At 44.0% G+C, this 22,487-nt stretch overlaps 10 protein-coding genes across 10 annotated transcripts; 3 read left to right on the top strand and 7 right to left on the bottom strand.

Moving 5' to 3' along the window:
* Positions 1-38: 38 nt before the first annotated feature.
* On the bottom strand, positions 39-656 carry L203_100785 (uncharacterized protein; the record flags this gene model as incomplete). Its single annotated transcript, XM_066210239.1, has 3 exons — positions 39-257; positions 331-558; positions 651-656. The coding sequence occupies 3 exons, from the start codon at positions 654-656 to the stop codon at positions 39-41; spliced, it is 453 nt and encodes a 150-aa protein (XP_066066336.1).
* A 2,508-nt stretch (positions 657-3,164) lies between these two features.
* On the bottom strand, positions 3,165-3,882 carry L203_100786 (uncharacterized protein; the record flags this gene model as incomplete). Its single annotated transcript, XM_066210240.1, has 5 exons — positions 3,165-3,313; positions 3,369-3,465; positions 3,540-3,689; positions 3,787-3,828; positions 3,880-3,882. The coding sequence occupies 5 exons, from the start codon at positions 3,880-3,882 to the stop codon at positions 3,165-3,167; spliced, it is 441 nt and encodes a 146-aa protein (XP_066066337.1).
* Positions 3,883-4,175: 293 nt separating this feature from the next.
* Positions 4,176-6,144, top strand: L203_100787 (uncharacterized protein; the record flags this gene model as incomplete). Its single annotated transcript, XM_066210241.1, has 5 exons — positions 4,176-4,473; positions 4,525-5,097; positions 5,149-5,696; positions 5,744-5,854; positions 5,917-6,144. 5 exons carry the CDS (start codon positions 4,176-4,178, stop codon positions 6,142-6,144), a joined length of 1,758 nt encoding a protein of 585 aa, XP_066066338.1.
* A 335-nt stretch (positions 6,145-6,479) lies between these two features.
* Positions 6,480-7,917, bottom strand: L203_100788 (uncharacterized protein; the record flags this gene model as incomplete). Its single annotated transcript, XM_066210242.1, has 7 exons — positions 6,480-6,969; positions 7,014-7,103; positions 7,152-7,260; positions 7,311-7,352; positions 7,402-7,675; positions 7,727-7,758; positions 7,896-7,917. The coding sequence occupies 7 exons, from the start codon at positions 7,915-7,917 to the stop codon at positions 6,480-6,482; spliced, it is 1,059 nt and encodes a 352-aa protein (XP_066066339.1).
* A 284-nt stretch (positions 7,918-8,201) lies between these two features.
* On the bottom strand, positions 8,202-9,088 carry L203_100789 (uncharacterized protein; the record flags this gene model as incomplete). The annotated part of the gene is made up of 5 exons (XM_066210243.1): positions 8,202-8,341; positions 8,399-8,444; positions 8,498-8,572; positions 8,621-8,649; positions 8,710-9,088. The coding sequence occupies 5 exons, from the start codon at positions 9,086-9,088 to the stop codon at positions 8,202-8,204; spliced, it is 669 nt and encodes a 222-aa protein (XP_066066340.1).
* A 317-nt stretch (positions 9,089-9,405) lies between these two features.
* On the top strand, positions 9,406-9,814 carry L203_100790 (uncharacterized protein; the record flags this gene model as incomplete). The annotated part of the gene is made up of 2 exons (XM_066210244.1): positions 9,406-9,633; positions 9,689-9,814. 2 exons carry the CDS (start codon positions 9,406-9,408, stop codon positions 9,812-9,814), a joined length of 354 nt encoding a protein of 117 aa, XP_066066341.1.
* Positions 9,815-10,061: 247 nt separating this feature from the next.
* Positions 10,062-11,306, bottom strand: L203_100791 (uncharacterized protein; the record flags this gene model as incomplete). The annotated part of the gene is made up of 12 exons (XM_066210245.1): positions 10,062-10,088; positions 10,138-10,200; positions 10,262-10,534; positions 10,589-10,614; positions 10,666-10,681; positions 10,731-10,753; positions 10,801-10,811; positions 10,862-10,917; positions 10,967-11,002; positions 11,056-11,102; positions 11,155-11,193; positions 11,264-11,306. 12 exons carry the CDS (start codon positions 11,304-11,306, stop codon positions 10,062-10,064), a joined length of 660 nt encoding a protein of 219 aa, XP_066066342.1.
* A 1,185-nt stretch (positions 11,307-12,491) lies between these two features.
* L203_100792 (uncharacterized protein) lies at positions 12,492-20,031 on the bottom strand (the record flags this gene model as incomplete). The annotated part of the gene is made up of 15 exons (XM_066210246.1): positions 12,492-12,710; positions 12,791-13,311; positions 13,360-13,429; positions 13,476-13,638; positions 13,688-13,872; positions 13,927-14,197; positions 14,248-14,629; positions 14,675-16,501; positions 16,548-18,357; positions 18,407-18,522; positions 18,579-18,786; positions 18,840-19,185; positions 19,231-19,382; positions 19,433-19,797; positions 19,971-20,031. The coding sequence occupies 15 exons, from the start codon at positions 20,029-20,031 to the stop codon at positions 12,492-12,494; spliced, it is 6,696 nt and encodes a 2,231-aa protein (XP_066066343.1).
* Positions 20,032-20,310: 279 nt separating this feature from the next.
* Positions 20,311-21,658, bottom strand: L203_100793 (uncharacterized protein; the record flags this gene model as incomplete). The annotated part of the gene is made up of 5 exons (XM_066210247.1): positions 20,311-20,517; positions 20,565-20,672; positions 20,718-21,170; positions 21,224-21,478; positions 21,533-21,658. 5 exons carry the CDS (start codon positions 21,656-21,658, stop codon positions 20,311-20,313), a joined length of 1,149 nt encoding a protein of 382 aa, XP_066066344.1.
* A 184-nt stretch (positions 21,659-21,842) lies between these two features.
* L203_100794 (uncharacterized protein) lies at positions 21,843-22,395 on the top strand (the record flags this gene model as incomplete). Its single annotated transcript, XM_066210248.1, has 3 exons — positions 21,843-22,127; positions 22,178-22,189; positions 22,237-22,395. 3 exons carry the CDS (start codon positions 21,843-21,845, stop codon positions 22,393-22,395), a joined length of 456 nt encoding a protein of 151 aa, XP_066066345.1.
* Positions 22,396-22,487: the final 92 nt, after the last annotated feature.

Consider the following 22,487-nt stretch of genomic DNA (forward strand, 5'->3'; position numbering starts at 1 on the left):
CTCTTTGATTATCACACCTATACATTCCTACAACTATCTTAAAAGACCTTGGAGCCATGCTTCTCCTCTCTTTCAATTGACTCGAGTTCATGTGCTTCATACATGCCAGATTCTCGAACTGCACGCTTGGCGTCACGAGCCGCATCCGCCTGAGCTAAAGCAACAAACTTGGCCTTGTCCTTTTCCGAAGCTATACACGTCAGTTTAGTCGAATAAGGCAAGACATACTGAATGGCAACTTCCTCTCCTCGACAAGTCTGACGACATAGCCAGCTGCAATGCCCGAAATGACCTATTCAATTAGCAAAGGCATCAACATGGCAGACCAACCTCTTTTGCTCTGGCGTGAGTCACTTTGGTGCCGTCGGCACCATGAGCACCATCCCTCTCAAACGCCTTAAATGCCTCGTATGCTGCTGCGGCGCCCACGACCTCATGGGTAAAATGAGCCTTGTTCTCGAGTGGGGTGTCGGCGTTGACAGCGAGAAAGTCGGTACGCTGTTTGGCGAGTGGGTGAGAGTTATGGTGGGAAGAAATCTTGGCTCGGAGTTCTATGGCCTGTCAGCACCAATCAACGTCGCAATTGACATACTTTCAAACATGTTGGGCGTATTTGTTTGAATATGATGGGTCCATTCCTCTCAACAAACCGACATTATATATCCGTCGCTCTCTCTGACGTCACAGCTTTTCTCTGTTGTTTTTGTGGATTATAATGGTAACCAGATGACGCCAGCTGATGGTACCTTTTTTTGTCCAGTGTTTTTGGACCATGTCATTTATCACGTGACACAATGAAACTGTCAGAAGCAGATAGGCTTGCGGAGTAACTGGCACGCCTAACTAGGTGTCACGTAGCATAGTGAAGGCATCTGGTGTGCCACACTGGGTTTTGTTGATGATAACTATATGAATAGTATGTATGAAAGGCGTTCTAATACAGCAAATCTAGCACTGGTATTGCATGAAGTGAAGTATATGAAGTAAAAGTATTCTACAGTTGATCTATATATATATATCTATTTCCTTATCCTTGTGTTCTTCGTTGACGGACTTATCTTCGGTCTTAACCAGTGGCAGTGTAAAGTGCTGACGCACTTACACATAGTTCCATAAACATTCATGTTTATACTTTACCTTTCCATGTACTAAGTACTATAACGGAGTCAAATCCTTGACAGAAACTTATCAGGAATGGAAGAGTGAGGGATAGGCGCGGAACATTGTGCGGATAGGCATGCGAATGTTTGGCACGCCTAATTGTATGGCTCTTCGTTTAATTCCAGAGAATATTTTATTATCGTTCTTATACTCTCATATATCCTATATATATAAACGAGTTTAGATCCTTGACACGGCTTCTGGGAGGAATTGAAGAGCCCAAGGGATCGATTCTATTTGGGTATATACTCGGCTTCGGTTCTTCATGTATATGTCAGCTACTAAACTTATGTTTTGGAAAAGCTGGCATCTTGAGAGTAGGCATTGCCAAACTGGTCGATACTTGACTGTATCACTTGCGTATGTCATACATGTGATGGGCAGACACTCTGGAAAGCTCATGCCATTGTTGCTGTGACTCATATTGGCACTCAAGTGTGCTTGGTAACGCACTCTTGAAGCTTTTGTATATCGAGTTGATACTGCCATATCACTTGACATCTATGAACTAAATAAAACCTCAGCTTCTTTTTACTCAACCAGCCTCGCATCCTTGGTGGGTACGCAGATTGGACAAAATTCGACTGTATGGCTATTCATGCAACAGTCTTCTTTCAACTTTGTGTTTTCATAACCGCCTTTCATACTTGCAAGTCTAAACGTTGACCTTACTGGCAAGAAGGTGATAAGAATACTCCTGAGTACCACAGAATGGAGTAGATTCACAAAGGTATCAAGATGGGAGAAGCTGAAGAGGACAAAGCATGTGTATCATTTGAAAATTGGGACTAGTCGAAATGATTCATGTTGGGCTTTTTTGAAGACTCAGACGTAATTGAAATATTTGGTAGTTGTGTTGTCAACGCATAGCATTGTATTCTATGCAATCTTTGTTAGATATGGGTGGAATATAGTATAGCATCAAAGAGTTGCCTCTTTGGCTCAGGATTTTTAGTATTTGCTTTGCGACGTTTCCTTTTCTATGGTATAGTGAAAGCTACGTTGAACTCGTTTGGTTAGTTTCTGGGTAAGTTAAGAGCTTTTCCCAGCCCTGTGTCAGCTTCTCGAGACATGTTATTGGCAACTAACTAAGAAAATGAGCAATTTGGAAGGAGATGTGTTGCTCCAAGAATATGGCAGTTGAACAATTTTGCAGGTATGAAAAAGACTGGCTTGTCTCGCAATACACCAAGGGCGTTTGAGTGATTTCATGGCACACATAGCTCATGGAGTGTCGGAGTCAGTAGCATACGTTTGACCACAATGTAGTGTTGAAAACTGAAACAAACGCTTGAATGAGACATGGTTTTGGGTTGGAACACCAAGCGGATTCTGCCGCTTTAGTCTTATCCATGACTTGCACCTCTAGACGCGCTCGTCTCGTCTTCGATTTGGGTCGAAACGTGGGATGTTCAGGCGACAAGGTTGAGAGATGGCAAGAGACTGACTGGATGGCTTGGGAACTGGTGATTGGGTATATGGAAGTGAATGCTGGTTGTACCACTTTGGCTGTGTTCCACCATGGATATGTGCCAAGGCGTGCCCTCCAATCTGAATACGTCTGTCGTCTTTCCATAAGATGTTTTCCTCCAGTCAGGCTAATCTTTGTGGCTTGCTACTCTACTATCTCTGGCGTGCTTTAGCCACTGTCTTTGACTTTGAATATGCTTGTGATAACGTAACTAACTCGACGTGATTGGCCGGATGCACTGGGAAAGACACGGGTCATGGTCGCCCACTCTGGAGTCCTCTGTATCGATTGAGATCCAACTTCTTGTTTGAGCAAGCTTGCTAATTTCAAACCACCAATAACCTTGACAAGAATGAATCCTCATTCGCCAACGAGTCAGTATCAACCCCCACATCATCATAGCAGTGTAGATCATGTCGTGAATCAGTAAATGCCATGGATAGTTTTCAACACAAGTATAGGTTGTCTGCATGGTCAAGAGCAACCATTAGAACAAGGCTCCACCTTTCATCACCTCTTTCACATGCAATTGTTATGGTCTCGATGCTCCGCCTCTAGGTCCCCCTCTACCTCTTCCTCCAAACCCACCACGTCCTGGCATACTTCCCCGTCCTGGGCCTCCACCACGCCCAGGTGGTCCACCTCGTCCCCCTCGTTGGCCTCCAGGCCCACCACGTCCACCTGAGAGTTGTTAGTATGATGAATGGTACAAAAGCAGCAAGGTTCAGTGACTAACCTCTGCCTCCGCCTCGAGCTCTATTAGTTGCCCTTGCCTTGTCTTGTTCTTCTGCCGCTTGCTCGAGAATACTGTCTGCTATACGAAAATATTTAATCTGAGTCATTTTATCAGCTCCGCATCACAGACGAAATCGTTTGTAGCTAGAGGTAGCAGACGCAAAAGACCCACAATATTTCCCTTGATAAACATCTCCTTCATCTTCCAGAATCTCTCTCCATCTGCCGATGTTTGATATACTTCTCGAAGCGTGACATTCATAAATGTATCAACTTCAACAAGATGGCCGTTGAATGTGACTCCATTTTTGAGTTCGACAAGCTAGGAGCGATTCGTTTTATTAGCTTTGAATGATCCAACATATCAATCCTCTGTCATAGATGAGGGGTGTTAGATTTGAGCGAAAGATATAACTCACCATAGGCTTGCCTTGGGCGGCAGTAAGAAGTGACAATGGGAGCTTCAGTCTTGATCAGCTTGCTGTTGCTCATGCCATCAATTATTCGCTCACCATACGTGTTCCCTATCTTGGTGTAAGGGTGAAAAGAAAAACGAGGAATATAGATATACAACTAAATATCAATTGTATGAACAAAAGATGAATACTTAAAGTCAAACGTATAAATCCACGTCACGCGTATTTATTCATTTACTTTGTCATAATAGTAGAATTGTTTAAAATATAAAATTTACAACTTTCTTTTCGTCATTATCAAAACTGTTACTCGAAAAGAAGTCAAAAATACGACCACTAGTTGTACAACAGCCACTACGACATTCATGTCTACTCATGGGTCGTAAAAGACGATGACAACACTTGATAGTGGGCCTTTATCTTCAAGCAATCCATTCGCCCATCCGAAATGTGTCACTCAAAACAAATCTTTTACCAAAACTGTTGTGTTTCCTGGGAAGGCGACTACTTCAAAACGGGAAATCTTGACAACAATAGATAAAGACGAGTCAGATTTGGACAGCTCCATTACTACTCCAAAGCAAAAGACCAGTACAGCTCCAGATAGAGGCGACATAGCGCCCAAGACAAACTGGAGATTGTTGTGGCGCGGTGGAATTGAAATTGGCGAAGATGGCTGGCGACTGGAAGGTAGGCATGTTGGATCTATCACATATTCTGATCAGTGCAATCTTGTTTTAGGGGTAACATTCTTCGCCCTCATCTCATTCACCCCTTCAACGCCATCATGTCCGGCTAACCCTTTTGCTCACTTGACGCCACACCCTTCTCAAGCGCCCTCACTTTCTTCTCCATTCCATTCCCTGACAGGTGAAAATACAGATTTGTATCTGTCACTGGAGTCTATGCGAGGGAGAAAGTATCTCCAACTGAGAGGCGTCATCGACTTGCCTGAGGATGAGGTTCTTGAAGGCGACGAAGATCAAGAAGAGATGAGCAGAGTGCAAATGTCCATTTCCCCTGATGTGTCACTACTTGTAGCTTATTTCACGGATTTGTTGTGTCGGGAAAAAAGACTTTCCAGCAAGGGCCGAACTTTGACTGCGGTTGTGATCGGTTTGGGTGATCAAGAGGTCGATACGACCTCAAAAACAACTATCCTTGTGTATGGCCAACTGCAAGAGGAGAGCGACCATAATACTGTACGGCACTGTGTTGAACAGCAAGGCAAATTACGTCTTTATGTTGGAAGAAAAAGGCCACCGCCACCACTTTGCGAGAAGAAAGTTCGTCCAGGCGAACCGCTGCCTCGGGGTATGTTCAACTGTTGGATTGTACCCAAAGCTACTACTGACAGCATTTCAGCCCCGCTTCTGCTTCTCCAAGACGCTTACAAGCCTTTACGACCATTTGCTCGTACATTCTCGCGCTCATCCTCTACTTCAATATACCACCCGCCTCCCTCTACTACACCAATACCGCCGGTTGTTTTGGAAAACCCCGTATCTATGCCCGTAACTGGCCGGACTCCTGGGCGGCGAGGCGAGAAAAGGGCGAGACAAAATGGCCAAGATGAAGAGAGGAAACGAAAAGCTGGAAGGATTATAGCCGATAGAAGAGTCGCAACGGTAAAAACAGTCTCAACGATGAAGATGGCGGATCTTGTTGCGAACCAAAAACTCACGTCGGCGGCTACTCAAGTATGCATGACACTGGAAAAGGAAACCAAAGACGACGAAGATATTTTTGGAAAACAAGCGGATTTGGTGGCTCCCTTAATGAAACAAGTATCATCAGCCGGTGAGCGATATTTAGATCAAGAGGATACAGAACAAAAGGCGGAAATGGCTGCGAATGACACAACAGCGAAAAAGAGGGCTCGAATACCTCAACTAGTACTCGATAACAAGGCTGTCAGTTGTAGATGAGAATTCAGATCAATTTTTAACATGCTTTTTAGTCTATTCGGAAGCAAACTTTGTCATTATTGGAAGAAAGAGGCGTTCTTCGTACGCATGATGAATTCAAGGAAATTTTCGGAGCTACCACCAAGGGCGTATACTTTAGTTTTGTAAGTTTTGCTCGCGCTTTTGTTTGGAAGGAGAGAATTGAGATTGCTAATCTCATAATTAGAGGAATCAGCTACAACACATCTTGATCGCCAAAGTTGATATACAACGCATAATTCACAATCACCTCAATATGTATCTTTCGCTCCCAGAACCTATCAATGATGCTCAGCATAGTGAAGAACAAACGACTTTGTTTGTTGGACTTGAGAAAGAGAATGTGTCTGTATCACCAACATATGTAGACGGGAAGATAAAGCTGGAAGCAGTCGCAGAAGAAGACGAGCTATGAAAGGTACTGGCTGCTTAGCTAGAGATGATTGTAGCCAATATTGTATTTTATAGGATCTTGATGGTAATCATATCAATAGCTTTCATTCTATTGACGCTTGAAAATATAACGTACACTAGGTTGTATGAGCTTTTTCTATGCAAACTCGTCATGTTATAATATGTAGTTATTTGGTGTGAGATACCAATCTCTTTGCGAACATACTCTAGAGGCAGTGCAGCTACTATGAGAAACAGGAGAGCCTCAAACAAATATTACTATCACGTGTTGCACTACAGAATATCCTAAAGTTCCAAAACCCCGTCAAACTTCTTTCAAACTATAACATTTTCTATTCATGCTTCGATATCCTGTATCAGAATAGATCTGTACCTTACAGAACTGTCTTTCACTGCCTTGATAGCTTTGGCTGCGTCCTTCATGTGCAAGATCTCGACCCAGGGCTTAACTCTCTTTTCAGCAGCAAGAGCCAACATCCGCTGTATGGTTGGCTTGTTGCCGAGATGACTGCTAGCAAATGCAGCACCATTTCCCGTGAGAGTCTGAGGAGTAATGTTCAGACCTTCGTCGGGCAAACCAACAAAAACGAGTTTCTTTTCTACATCGAGACAGGAAAGAAGTTCGTTTACGGGGATTTGATTGGAGGAGGCAGTGACGATGATGAGGTCAAATTCAAGAGCGAGGTCTTTGTGAAAGTTGGGGTCGGCAGTGGCGATAAATTGTTTGGCACCCATCTTGAGAGCGTCCTCCTTTTTGGCATCAGTACGTGAAAAGACGGTAACTTCGGCGCCAAGGGCGGTACCAAAAAGAACGGCATAGTGCCCACTAGAAAAAGTGAGTTGGGGTTGTGATTCAATCTGGAGACTTACAGACCACCCAAACCGACGACACCGACTTTTTTGCCGGGACCGGCACCGTTCCTCACAAGAGGAGAGAAGACGGTGATACCTGCGCAAAGCCTAAAGTCATGAGCTGCAGCCCAGCATCATGTTGAGGTCCGGACTTACATAGAAGCAGCATCGACCGACTCGAGAGACTCGGGAATGTGAAATGTGAAACGCTCCTGAGCCCTAACGTGGGTAGAGTAACCGCCCTGATGCTCATGGCCATCGTACCCTAATGTCATGATGAGGGAATTGGTCTACAGCTGTCACTTCATCACTTACAGTGAGTGTTGTAACCGTGGACAGGTTGTAGGCAGTAGTTTTCTGTATACAAAGTTGAGTACAAGCCTGTGCTAAAACCATACCGACAAACCATTGGGACCCTTGCAAGACCTGCACTTGCCACAGCATCCAACCTGAGCTCCAACACCAACCCTGTCGCCGACCTTGAACTCGGTGACCTTGGCACCAACTTCAATGACTTTGCCAATTACTTCGTGACCGGGGACAACGAATTTAGTCTCAAAAGGTCCCCAGCCACCCGAAATGGTGTGGTGGTCAGATCCACAGACGCCACAAGCCTCGACAGCGACAGTTACCCTGTCATCTTCTAGAGGCTCAAGCTCATATTTCGTGAGTTGAAAGTCCTATAACGGCTTTCAGCAGAGACATTGGCGTAGTAGAAAGATCTCGCTGACAAGATAGTTTTTGGGATCAACAATGGCGTAGCCTACCCAAAGAGAAAAAGAAAACGCAAAGTCAGCAAAATGGTTACCCCTCGGTCTGTTATCTTATCGGACGTCCTCTCGGGTCCACACAATGATCTCTCAGTCCTCAGAATGTGCTTATCGTTCTCTTGATACGTACCTGTAGCGTGTGTGATGGCCATTATATCTTATCTGATAAATCTTTTCCTCTTACAAAGTCAATCAAAGATATAAGAACGATTTAAAAAAAGAGATGGAACTTTTATAACCGGAGTCCGGGCCGGAAGGCTGAGATTTCGTTTTAATATCGCTCCGAAGATACCAAATCGGTATTAGACGGCATTTGCTGCCTTACCTAATGGCATCACTATTTCTTCTGAAAATAGAAAATGATTCAAATGATTTAGTGGGAATGACTTTCAAGATTCCAAAATAACAAACACCAAGCGGGAAGCTGCATGTGGTTCTAATGGGCATCTCCAATCACCCAGGCTCCGACAATGGATTCTAATCCACCGCGTCCCATCTCTGGATGTAGCATCACGCCTCTAAGAAAACGCTGCAGCCTAGGTTGACGGTCTTCTAGGAATTTAGGGGAAAATTTGGCTGGTAAGGCGGGGACGATGTCAGCAGAACGAGAGGTGGGAGGTAATTTGAGCTCACCCATGTGAATTTTGCCAGGTAGAGGTGGGATGGCTTTCCCAAGACTCTGTTAGCATTCGTCAGCACCGGCAGGTGCTTTGCATTGTCCATTGCGCATACCAAGTATCGCCTTTTCAGAGCCGTCCTCAGATGCACAAAGTCTGTGTAGCGTCGCAAAATGTTGATACTTCCTCCCTGTCAACAATATCATTAGTGGAAAGAGCTGTGGCTGCGTATACTCACATTACTCAAAGTGATTTCAATGTCATACACTGTTGACAAAGATATATGAGACTTTTCAACCGTGTAGCCTTCAACTTGACAGCACTTACCGACATACGCTCCCAGTTTACCCACATCTTGCCAATCGTTACCTCCTACCAACTTCCACCCTTTGATATCCACCTGACTGGCAAAAATACCACCCTCTCCTGCTCCATGGCTGTTGACTTGCAAGATGATGTCCCGGTTGCGAATCGCGTCAGCATTAGATTGCAGCTGTCTGCTTTTCGTCTTTCTCTGCGAATCTCTTTCGCGCATCTTGAGCAGTTCGCGCAGTCCCAGAGTTGGTGGTGGCGTATTGTCTCGTGGTGCAGTTGATGGGTCAAAAGACAAGTTTTCGATGGTTAATGAAGAGTGAGATGAAGAGGGTGACGAGGGAAGGAGGATGAGGGAAGCAGAAGTCGATGCAGTGAGCGGAGATGATATCATTGTGGCAGGCGAAGCTTCTCTACATAGGAAGAGAGATTATTTGACCAGAACTCAGCTCTGATTCTGGTTTCAATCTTTATACAATCATGGTTCGATGATCGTAAACGATAGAATAAGAAACAAGTACCTCTTTATCTGTCATGAATTTGCTTCCGTCGCAGCATCTCTTGTGTAGCCATTTCTTGCCGATAAATCTCAAACTTTTGTTTTTACAACTCTTTTTCAAAAGTTGCAAACAGTATACAATTATATATACAGACGGTATACCAAAACTGGTCATCTTATAAGGTTGTTAACACACTCGTTCATACTTCGGGATGTTTGGTTTTGGATCTTCTCAAGAGCCACAGCTCAGAAATCACGCACCGACAAGAGAAGAAAGACGCCAATGCTGGAAGTCTCGAGATGTCTACTTTGGATGCTTGGACAAGAACAACGTGCTGAGAGCGGGCGACGAAGTGCAGAGGAACGCAAAAGACGGAACCATTAGAGGGGTTTGTACGAGTGAGAGAGAGAGTTATGAAAAGAGCTGTGTCAAGGCATGGGTGAGTAGTTGTTATTGGGATGACTGTCAAGGATGGGTACTGAGATGAACGACAGGTTGACTACTTCAACCAGCGACGTTTATTAGAGCTGAGAAGATTAGCCACTATTGATGCAGCAGAGAAGAGTGGAGACAAGGATGCAGCAGAAGCCTGGAAATCTGTACCTGGAGGGCAAAGATGAGTTGAGAAATGGGAGAGTTGAGACAATTCAATAATAGGAAACACAAAGCTCGTTCGCATGGCATTACATTCACTCTTCTCAACAACGATGACGCTATCTTGGACATGAGTCATCGAGAATACCATTGCCATGACAGACTGACGGCATGAAGGGCATTCCGGTGGCATGACGCAATAAATGAATAACCTGGCTAATGCAAAGAACATGGCAGTCTCCTATCCGCCTCGCAGTACTATAACACGTTGTTTCATTCTTTAAGTAGTTCCTCAAGGCACTATTTGATTTTCAGCGTATTCCGACGGGCATCTTCATCTCGAACTTACAGTGTTATAATTTGCTGGATTGACATTATTGCCCCGGTAATTTTTACTTTTGAGGATTGCAATCTATGCAACATGTTGATTCAATGACTCAGCATTTGATGTGATCTTTCGATCACAAACTCACCACTTGATTTCTAGAGAATCCCATATCAGTGAACGAAGACACATGTTCTTCGGTCAAACCCGCCAGTTCAGCGTCTGTCGCGGCCTTTCCACGAGATTCCTGTTTATGTGCTGGAGCCTGAGCATACGCTTGCGCCCAATGCTTGGCAGTTTCTTCGAATGATTTCCTGTCAGTCAGATAGTGTTTGGCAACTTGAGCATCTTGAGGATCGTTGGGGATGGGCTCGCATAGTAGCGATTGGAGTGATATAAGTGTGGATTTAAGCGTAAGGACCTAATTCAAGCGATGAGAACAGTCGTCTCGAGAAAGTTTCTACTATCCACATACGGGTGACCAAGCATCTTTCAAGATATCTGAAAGCCAAAATAAGTAAAGGCCGAGTTTCGGGTGTCACCTGGACATACCTAGACATATGGCCCCCTACATAGACTGTTAACAATGAGTGTTGAAAACTAGGAAACAGACTCACGCTAGCAGAAGAAATGTTGGGATCTAGAATACAATATCAGCAAATTTGAGACCCATTGTACTAGACTTACGGTAAACTTTTCTAGAATGGCATATCAGCAACATCGACATGTCAAAGATCTTTCAACTTACGTTATAAATTTCATCTTTACGGGCTGAAATGGATATGCTTCAGGAATTTGAATGTCCTGCAGAGACATATTGGTAAGAGGCTCATAAGATGTTGATAACACGTACGACCTCGTAGTAACCACCTTCGTACGGCGTGTCAGGCTGACACCTCATCAGCCTACGGGCAGCCACTTCAGAGTGATAAATAAACTCACAGGGCCAGGGAAAGCACCTATGAGGTGAAACGGGTTCTCGTCAATCACTAGCGGTGGATTAGAGGGATTCAAATTGGTATTACAAAAGATTGGACCAACTCTCAATGGCAATATTGCTATCCTTGTCTTTTGCACAGTCTGTTCTCAACCACATCAGCTTTTGTTTACCCAGAAAGAGCTGAATCGTTGATGCAGCCAAGATACCAACCTCTAATCTCCTTTTGGACCCGCCGTAATCGAGCTTCCGACATTTCGCTTGATCAGATATTGATAGAGTTATAAGTCCTAGATAATTGAGCTTGCAGTGGGGGCAAAAATCCTCAAGTATTTGGATAAAATAATGTCGAATAAAAGCAAAATGAAAATGCAAATTTCCAGACTTTTTTTAGCATTACAACGATAACTGGCTTGGCGTAGATCGGGAGTAAAATCTTGTGGCGTCATCACTTTCTGTTATACTCTTTACCTAGTAATGCTGTTCATTTTACAACTCTCTAGGTATATTGACGGAATGAATGGTAAAGTATCTTTAAACCATTGCAGCGAGCTGATTGGTATGCATAGATGGGGACGGACAAGAAGGAAATGTGGTTGGCTCGAGACCACATTCAGAGTACTCTGAATGTATAATCTGGCTGCAAGCCATCAATCGGATGATAGACAGGTGAATCGATCCAGTCTAAATTCTCTCCATTGTACGGCTGTCTATGACGCTTTCTCCTTCTTCCGTGCCGCCTAGAGGTTTGTTCAGCCTCTTTCTGCTTTGGATGTACAAGACACAGATTGTTATCGAGCCAACAATTGAAGAGCTGGTATCTGCAAGATTGAATATCATAGCATAGAGTTGCTATTCGTAGCACCAACAGATGTAGAGGCGGCTTCCGACGTACCACCACCGTTATTGTCAGCGTTTGTTGAACTTTCCTGGTAGAAGAGACCATTCGTTACTGCCGCTGTATGGATAGCAGCAAACGATTGAACAGCGTAAGGTGTGTCCTATCGATAGATTGTAAAGGTTGCCCCTGAAGCTGAAGTCTTCTTTGTACGTAGAGATGGCTGCGGTGGCTTCCATGAATACAAGCTCTGCCAGATGGTTTTGTAATTGAAGTGACAGCCAAATAAACATACGGGATTCTGTGTATGCACTTTGAAGGAAAAAATTCTTTTTAAATTGACCACTTTAAAAGCTTGTACGATTACTGGAACCTATATGTATGAATAACAAATGTGTATAGAAGGGAATCAAGTAAAGGCTGAAGATTGTTAGAAATTAAAAGTCAAATAGATAATTCATAAAGAATTACGATTTTCTAATACAAGTTACAAGTTGTCAAGTATATTAAAAAAAAAATTAGATTATAAGAGTTCGTTTATAGATTCAGAAAATCAGTAACTTTTCATCAACACCCTACATAATCCTTGAGTACCTATGAATTTCAACTCCATGCTTCATCTGCAGCATCCATTACGCAAACTCCAGGCCACCAAGCAACCATTCCCTCCTCTTCCATATCCAGTGCTTCTACTGGAGGGACCACCCTGTCATCTTGTCCGGCCCAACGGCGTATCACAGCTCCCTTGTCCAACAAATATTGTAAAACTTCCACCAGCTCCAAACGATCCAATGTCAAGTTCAACTTTTGCCGTAAGGTTTTCTGCAAAAAGTTGCGGCGTCAGTTTCAAAATGGACATGGTAAAAACGTTTTGCAGCAGCGGCCAAAGGACAGCGACTCACAAGACTGACCCCCGGTCTTGCCATGAGGTAGCTAACCACTCCGTTGACTATGCGAATCCATTCTTGCATGTTGAGCTCACCGTAGATGTCTACCCACCGCCGTGGATTGGTAAGCTGAGAGGAATCCTTGTTGTCTTTCGAGTCCATAGGGCGAGTCATTATAGACCAGGCAGGCCAGTACTCGCGAGAGACGATGCGGGCTGTATCGTAGCCAGCCCAAAAGACACGAGGGACTGGTTCCAATGCAAATGCCGCCAAGGCAGCGTGAAGGGTATCGGAGGAGATTTTGCATGTGGAACAAAGAGATTCTTTGGTGATTCCTTCAGGACTCATGGCCACGATGACATCAAAAATATTTGACAATATCTCTTGGCCTCGAATGGACATATCCGTATTTGAAGGAAAAGGGTCCCACACAGTAGGCTGACTGCACTTTCTAGGCAAGGGAGGAGATACTGATGCTAATGCAATCGCGGGCCCTTTACGTTTGACCTTGAAATCAAACTCGTACACATCATCATCTACATATACATCAACCTGGTTGGATGCTAACTGAAGATAACACTCACTGAGTTTTCGAGTATTGTAATGCGGTATCCTTATGGATGGAAAAGCTTGAATATTATAGATAAAATCGGCCTAGTTGGTATTAGTATTAATGCTTGACATACATGTTACAATGTACCTCATCGTTGGATACCATAGACATCAATGCACCGAGTTCGCCAGGTTGTCCAATCAAAGGCCATTCAAAACCTTCATTCCTGGCTTTGTCAACCTTCTCCATGAGCGCTTTTGCATCTGAGAAAAAACCAATGGGCAAATGCCCATCGGAAAGCTGTTGCCATCTAGAGAGATTTTAGCAAATCTCCAAAATTTATATTTAATAAAACTTACTGGGGAGTAAAATCGTAGAATCTTCCTCCAGTTGTAGCAGCTGAAGTAGCGCCTAGTTGTTTCTTAAATACGCCCTTATCTACCATGCTGGCAATAGCTTTCTCGTAAGTGCTTTCATCCCATGTCTCGATTAGCCGACGGCCGCAGCGGGCGTCGTATATCATGGGCGAGGTAGCAATTATTAACTGTTCAAATACAACGTCATTAGAATCTTTGTCTATACGTATGCATCTGCTTACTTTCAAAGTCGCGTGAAGTTTTCCAATCTCAATACCAGACATCTCTTCATTCCGGTTGTTTTCATCTGACAGATCAAGGAATGAATCCCGTGCTAGTTGATTGATACGAATGTCTTCTGCTGCTAAAGAATCTGTGACACTGTCAAAGGTATGTTGATCGACATTGGTGGCACAATCGATAATAAATCCCTCTTGAAGTGTATTAATTTCCATGGGCAGATCAGGCGCCCTTTGTGCAGACTCAAGGAATGATGATGCAGCGAGGAGTCGGCTGGTATATTAATTAGCACTTGGTTCAAATAAACAGTCTACAACACTCACATGGTACGTTTATCAATGGTTGCTCTTAAAAAATCGACATGGAGCTTTAAATTGAAATCAACAGAACTATCAATATTCTCATCAGGCAACTCTTCTGTGCCTCTGTGCTTGTGCCAAATCTCAGACCAAGCTTCCTCAAGTCTCTGTAAATACGCTAATTTGCCCGGCTCTGAAGTGATTTTGCTGATTCTTAGGCGGAAGGTCTGAGGACCGATTTCAGGATAGAGTTGACTCATGGCTGCACGACCTCTATAACCGTTTGTACGAGATCTAGCACGAATAATGGCTTCGCTATCAAGCATAAGATCATCGTCTTCAGCTGTCCACTTGCGTTTGGAGCGAGTTCGGCGCTGAGTGGTAGCTCCTGAAATTTCTGGTGCCACTACTAACTTTCAGCCAGGTAAAAATGATTTAAAGACAACCGCACCTCTCTGTTGAGCCTCCATTTTCTTTTCCCTCACCTTCTTGGCCAATTGCGGAGCAGCTCCTTTACCCTTCTGCTTCATAGATATCCTTCCTTGAGCCAAACGTTGATCTCTTTCTTCTTCACCCATATCCTTGACCACTGCCCAGACACCGACCCAATAATCAATAAGTCCATCTGCAATCTCAACCTTCCTGATATTGTCCACTGTCTTCTTGCTCACAAAGTCCAGCAGACCCAAGTCATAAGGAACACCCTTTCGCGAGGCACTCGCCTGAACACACCCCTCCCACGCCTTGCGAACCGCAGCTTGCTCTTGGACCAATCTATCTTGTATAGATCTGTTGAGTCGCTCCTGTCGCTCTTTAGCTCGTATAGCGCTTTCCCGGAGTCTTTCCGTACGACTAGCAATGCTCGCTTGGGCACGCTGTCTATTTCGTTCGAGTTCTGACTCGAGGATTGACATGGAAAGTGCGTTTTCATATGCAAATTCTTTCTTCTCCTCCAAAGTAATAAGTCTCACAGTAGCATTGAGCCAGTTTATACTGCTTTTGATAGCGTCACGTTGAGGCTTAACGAGACGAGGCTTCTCCGACCATCGTTGACGAGTACGGAATGCTTTATAGAAGACAGGATCAATTCCAAGCTCGTTAGGGTATATAGCAGTTAACGGGAACTTGGAGGGGCTTTCAATTATTTTGTCAATACCAATGGCGGACTTGTTGAATGATAAATCCCTCATTGCTGACCAATAGGCTTTGGCTTCTTCTTCTGATAGAACTTGAACAACACCTTGAAGAGGTGATGGGTATTTTGCGGCAAAATGATATACGGGAATAAAGTTGTGTAGTATATAATACGAAGCCAGTGGGCCATCGGTCAGTCGGAACATACCCTTGTCAGTCTTTATTTCTGCTTCTTCTTCTGTCGTGGAAATTAAGGGTGTGACAATTTTGAGGGAGACAAGCATGCCCAGAAATTTTGCTATACGCTCTCGCGCCAGGGCGCCACGAAACCCTTTTGGAGGCTTATATTCTGGAGGCACTTCCTTGATTTTCATCTCTTGGTTTACTGGTTCCTGTAGCCATATCTCTAGATCTTCACTGTATGTGGTGTACGGCATGATCGCGTACCACTCCTTGACCCGCAACTCTTCAAATAATAGAGCAAAAGAGAATATATGCGGAAATTCAGAAGATGTAGACGATGGGCTGGCGGCGGCAAGAGCATAGATGATGGCACAGTGGAAAAGCTGCAAGCGGGCGAAAAGGCTATATTTGTAACCGTAAAGCTGGATGACAACGTCTCGCTCTACCAAAAGTGCAGTTCTTCTAGAAGAGTACGGCCTGACGGTATCCAAAGGTTGATCAAAGTCGCGCTGATTGGTCTTGGCAATAGGACGATCAAAGTCGGTAAACTCTGCTTCAGGCAATTTGATCACTACTTCTGGAACCTTGTCGTGTTTGGCCGCACGATCCAGTTCATCGCCAACTTGCCTCATATATGCATTGATCTGTTCCATGCGAAGTTCCGGTACATGGTACGATATGATGGTGGCATTGCGTCCCAAATAAGTTGGATGGAGTTGCTTCTTTTCTTGAAGTCGACCCTCTCGAAGCAGACTACCTATCACTTGAATCTGAGTCCTTCTATCCATGGTGTACGGCACGTCAGGTGCGTGAGGATGAGACGTGCCAGCATATTTTGAAGCCCAAAGCCTGTGCTCCATTGAGAGTTTCGAGGCTGCGATAATACCTCCATAATCTCGAATACACTGAACGACTTCGTGAGTGCGACGAATACTGGCAATATTGAGACGGCCACGATTAACTATAGTAGTGTTAGCAATGATTACAGGAATTGTTGTTCAACGCACCAGAGGATGTATTCTGCCCTTTGCCTCTGTTTTTTGATGAAGATTTTTCCTCAGGAATAACAGATGTGCCAACGACTTCCACAAGTGGTGTCGCGCCCCGACCAATCATTTCCTCTTGCACAGTTAAGGAAAATGGTATTGGGGTGTTAGATATGCCATCTATCGATGATGGTAATGATGCTTCGTCTACGATCTTCGATTCGTGTTGAGTTACGTTCAATGATGACGACTTAGTAGAGCTGTTGACGGCAGTGGACTCAGAGTCATCATTATTGAAGTTATGAATATCTTTTTGAGGCGTGTCTCGAAGAGACTTGCTACCATCATCCTTCGTGCCATTCTTTGAAATTGTCTGATCAACAGCAGGAGAGACAATTTCATGTGTGGAATCATTAGGATCAATTGAGACTGGTGGCGCTTGATCTTTTCTTTGGTCTCTATGAGTTGTAGAAAACCCATCCGGGGGGGAGATCAAACGACAAAGACTTTGATTTACCTGAGCAGAAACAGTCGCGGAATCCTCGACAGTGTCTGATTTGGCTTTACTGACAACATGACTTATGTTATCAATAACATCGGCGTCATCTGTTGTTGAATTTATATTGCGATTGGCGACTAGCCCAGCAGCATCTGTCATTCTTTCCTGAACATTCTTGTCGGTTCTAGATGGTCTTCCTCTCTTTCTTTTTAGACTAGGTGTCTCAGTCTTACTGGCTTGATTCACAGGGCTAGGCAGAGAGGTGTTTAATGCGTTATATTCGTTAAGCAAGGTAGGAACGATGTCTGTTCCCACCGCTTGAGGGTTTTCCTGACTCTGAGTTTTACGGGGTCTTCCTCTACTTCTTTTTTGTGGAAATACAGTGATCTTAATCTGGACTTCATCGGGCACATGCATTGAGAGGCGATTGATATCTTCATTATGATGAACTGTCGCAGGTTTTGACGGATAGACTTCAGGTCTACTCAAATCGTTTTGTTGGCTTTCATCACCCTTTGTGGAAGGAGGAATGCCGAATAAACATGTCCCACCCTCTTGTAGAAATGGATCTTCTTCTTCCTCTCTATAAGATCCCGTTATGGTTCTTTGCTTCTTGGCACTTTTGATATTCATTTCATCTTCACATTGTTCAACCCTGTCAAATTTTTCTTTGCCCCGAAGCTGCTTGGCGCGTTCTTTCATGTGTGGGTATTGATCATACCAAGATGGTAACTTCCCTTTACTGAGCTGCTCGTCATTGACGGTTGGGGGCGGACCATAGCCGGTATAATCGCTTGGTGGCACTACGACAAGGCCAGATGCTTGGTGGTATATAAGGACAGGTGGGATCTCTGGAAGTGACGGTATCGTACCGAGTATGGTGCGATTATATTCGCCATTCTCATTGACCACCCGAATGTACTTCCTTGGTCGGCCACGAGTTTGTCCCTTGTTTTCATATTTAAAAGCGTCCACTCTTATCCGCTCTGCCTCGACATCCTTGACTTTATTTCTGGCATAAGGACTATCTCGCCAACGAACAAGTGATTCATATTGCTGTAAGTTTCGGTATAGGGAGTCTTGTGCGATAGCACCAAAGTCTCCAGAAGTAGGCGGCTCTTCCCTCACACCTTTTGTTTGACCAATCTGGAGCATATATTTGCAGTGGCCTGGAGCTGTAAAAATACGAAGCCTTCGCTCTCGACCAGCATTATCGCCGACACACTTGATGTCAAGAGACCATAGATGATCTGGAGAAGTGTGTTTTTCCCCACGTTGTATCATAAGGTCCAAAGCTTTCTTGTACATGAAATTGAGATTTTCCCATAGCTCCTGTTCAACAGTTCAAAACAATAATCTATGTTGTAAGGCGACAGCTTACGTTGCTAGAAGTTCCAGACTCTCCATACATAGCCACAATGGAACTAAGCTGATATTCGATACTTTGAACCAAGCGAATACCCGGCGGAGCTTGATAAGGTGATCCTTCAAGATAGACTAATCGAAATCAGGTGTTAGCTTTTATTCATAAGCGACAGAATCAGTTTATTCACCATCAAGTAGCGATGCTTCGCTCTCTGTCCGGGTGTTATATTCGAGGCAGAACGGCTGGCTGTAATTTTGATTGTATTTCGTTAGACGAATACAGACAGTTTTATCGTCTCCAACTATGACTCGTTCTAATAGACCCTCATCGACTAGTGTCTGTACCATGCGGCGGACAGGTCGATGTTGTTTCTGCGTTGCTAGCACTTTCCAGCCCTGCACAAGATTTCAGCCAATGTGCTGACAGCCTAGAATCCAAGGGAACTTACTAATGCATAGAGAAGGCCTTTATATTTGATTAGATGATTCTTCAAATTAGGATGCTCCAAAATTTTTAGCAGTCTTTCCTTCAACACATGCAACGAGCTCAGATCCTCCTCAGTAAGAGGGCTGAATCCAAGGCCCCACTGCTCAATGGTTAATTCTGCTTCTGCGGTTGGATCAATCATAGTTTCCTCTTGACTTTGCAGGGAGGCAGCCATGTCAGGAGGAAGTGTATCTTGGAGTTCAGGATATAAGCGACAGAGTGAAAGATATTTTGGGCTAAGATGTAGAAACTTGTAATGGATAAGAAGACCGCTCAGAGAGCCGTTGGCTGTGGTATCGAGCTGTACGCTTTGAATCCATAAGCAAAAACTCTTCTACATCGCAAAATCGTACCATAGACCTAGTTCGAGGAGAGATTTAACTTTAGCATGTCTGCCACTCCCAATACCAAGTGATTCGTTAAGCTGAACGACACTTATGCCTCGTTCTCGTGACATCGCAATTAGTTGTAAGATGTGAAAAGGTTCCTCCGTGATTCGGGAATGCTGCAGATGTTACAACACAAGGAGAACAAAGTGAGTGAACTTATACGTACTCGCACATGTGAACCAGTCAGCCGAAAATAAATTTCGTCGGCAGTACATCTGATACGAAGTCTCCCCCTCCATTTTTTGTTCAAATCTTTATAATTGTCTGTCGAGATGGCTGGCTTTTTGGAATTTGTTCCGCCATCACTCTTACCGAGTATCTCGATGGAATCGGTATTTCCAGCTTGATCCCAGACAGTTTGGTCATCCGAACCACGCTCAAATGGCCCAAAAAGTTTAAAAGGGGTTGTAGTGAGGATAACTTCAATACAAGGGTTGGCAGTCAGTAGCTTCCATATATAAGCAAAACAATCAAGGTCGAACGATGGATTTGATTTGACAAGATGATCGTATAGACAGGAAGGCTCAGAACCTAATTAAGATACTCTATCAGCATCTTTTTTCATTTGCTTGCTAGTTGTCTATGTACAATCACAAAGAGCGAGTTATAATCAATGACAAGAATATTGACAGAGAGAAATAACCTCCACTTTGAGCGCGTTTACTTTTCTGTGCTTATATAAAATCGCGTACGTCCTCACTTACCTAATACACCATCCACGGCGATGAACTCAATACAATCTTCAAGTATCTCATGTAGTGGCATGGCGCTAGCCCATACGCACTTTTTGCTATGTTGTCTTTTGGTTCTTTCGTATATGATGTGAAATAGTGGAAATTGGGAACGAAAAGAAATGGGGAGGATGCGGCTCGAACTCGCGACTTGCATAAAAGCCTCGGAAAATTGAATTGTGGCACTTTCCAAATGGGTCCGTAACATCCATATTATTGCATACTCGCATGCACAGCGCAATTGAGCGATGTCATATTGGTGGAGAAGGAGGGTGAATGTGCAAGGTATGCATGCAAATTGGAGATAGGATTGCTACAGATTTGTAGCCTCCTCTTCGTCTCGAGCCCCAACAACATCTCTATCGTCATCTTTAGCAGCGTCATCCATTTGCTCTGATTGCTGTCTTGCGTCTTTTTTTGCTTTTCTGTAATTTGCCACATACTTTCTGATGGGTATAACTGCTTCAAAGGCGGCTTGCCAGTCATTCAAGCTCAAATATTGCACTAGAATGTCGAATACCTTCAAACATCATTAAATACACAACCACATAACCTCTCCCAACGTACTTGATTGACTGTCAATACTTTGCGGGTAGGGAGATTTGCCAGATAAGATCCTATAGGTAATCTTGCAGTACGAACTCCCAGGGTATCGGCTTTTTCTTGACACAAGCGCTACGAACTGTCAGCCAAACGGCTCATCCGGAAGAATCAACTGACTTTATAGCGATTTCTATCCACAATTCCACCTATGATGTAAATCTCGTCTTTGGACAGTGTGTTCAGTTCTTCGTCTGCGTCTGCTGACAGATACACTAGCTTGAAATTTCTAGATTGCAGATCGGCGGGTAATTGTGGCCCGGTAAGGTGAAACAATAAACTCTCAGATTCATTATAATTCTCCTGTAAATTGGGAAGCACTCTTTCAGAAAGCCCAGCCTTGACAGAGTCCGCGCTTGAGGATTCTCCTAATTGATGACTAAGATTCTCTAGCCCCTCTTCCCACCAATAGCATCTACTCCATTTTTGCCAATTGAAAGTCTTCATACGCTTCCATAGTCTTGGCGATGCAGAAGGTGAGAAAGATGTGTGTATGACTGTCCGAACAGGAGTCTGAGCGGTACGATTTGAAGAGTAAAGGTAACCCAATTGTTGAGACATTGACGCTATTTCCTAAACAGGTCAGAATTAGTACAACTTGAGATCATTCATAGGCCAATACCCACTTGATCTGTCATCAATCTGTCAAATCCGAGATCAATGACAACACCTCCAGGCCAGTCATTTTCCTGATCACCGTCATCTATCCTCTTCTTAGCCTCTTTTCGTTCTCTTTCAACTCTCCTTCTTCGCTCGACAAGTTCCTTATCTTCAATACAAAGCGTACCAGCAGCGTAACCTTCAGCGAGCTGGGCAGTCCTCTGGCGACGGCGTTCTTTTTCAGCTGCACGTTTGAGAGGCTTCACGGCCTCCATTCGCGCCTTTTTTAAAGATGAGCCTTGCTGTTTTGTACTACAAGACGGGCATACACTAACCTGCCTAGCGGCTCTCTTTATGGCCTTTTTGCTCACTCCCTCTGGCCTGCCAGTAGAGGACTGACCTGTAGCTTGAGAAGTTGTAGAAGACTCGCCATCTACAGAGTCCATCTCATCGATCTCCATGTTGTCGCTGTGCGCCTATTATTTGATTGCACAAGTTGCAGAGCAAAATAGTAATTATTTACGACATATTTTGGTTTTTTTGTCAGTAGTTTTCCCACGGTCGTCTCCCATCTTGCTTAATACTTTTTCACAAGTTGTAATAATTTTGATAACGTATATATAAACATATCCATAATATCTCGAAATGTTCCTTCGTCAGAGCATTGTGAAACCGAGGGCTTGTCTACGACCCTCTGCCGCCGTTGCTCGCGCTGCCCCATTCTTTCGTTCGTTGAACACTGAGCCACAACAATCCTCTTCAGAATTTGAATCTTTAGCAGATCCTACTACTACTTTTGTAAAAACTAAATCTGGGGCCGAAGCAAGAGAAAGCTGGTACTACATTGCAAGAAGTTCTTCTGGGGAATTGCCGGTATACTCCAAGTATAGGCATGGAAGTCAAGTCACTACAATTATAAGAAAAGTTGAGGTGAGTCTGAGAAATCAGCAACAATGTCGAGGCTGACCGACACTTTCTAGGGTGACGCCAATGTAAGAAGTTTCAAATAACGATTGGGTTCAAACTAATGCATTGGTAGGTCTTGAAACACCAGCTCGACCAGTTTTTCAAACAATCCCACATTGACCCCTTTTCCTCCATTCCAAAAATCACTGTCAGACCAACAAATAAACATATACAGATCAAGGGCCATTGGGTGGAAGAAGTAAAGGAGTTTTTAGAAGAGAAAGGGCTATGAGAGTAGGATTGCGATGAAGAGATAGTCATGCAGGCATCTTTGTCGAGGATAAGGTCTGCTGCCATTGTACCTCAAATTATTCAATTGAACTG

The sequence above is a fragment of the Cryptococcus depauperatus genome, chromosome 1 (genome assembly GCF_001720195.1).
Source record: "Cryptococcus depauperatus CBS 7841 chromosome 1, complete sequence".
Taxonomy (NCBI): Eukaryota; Fungi; Basidiomycota; class Tremellomycetes; order Tremellales; family Cryptococcaceae; genus Cryptococcus; species Cryptococcus depauperatus.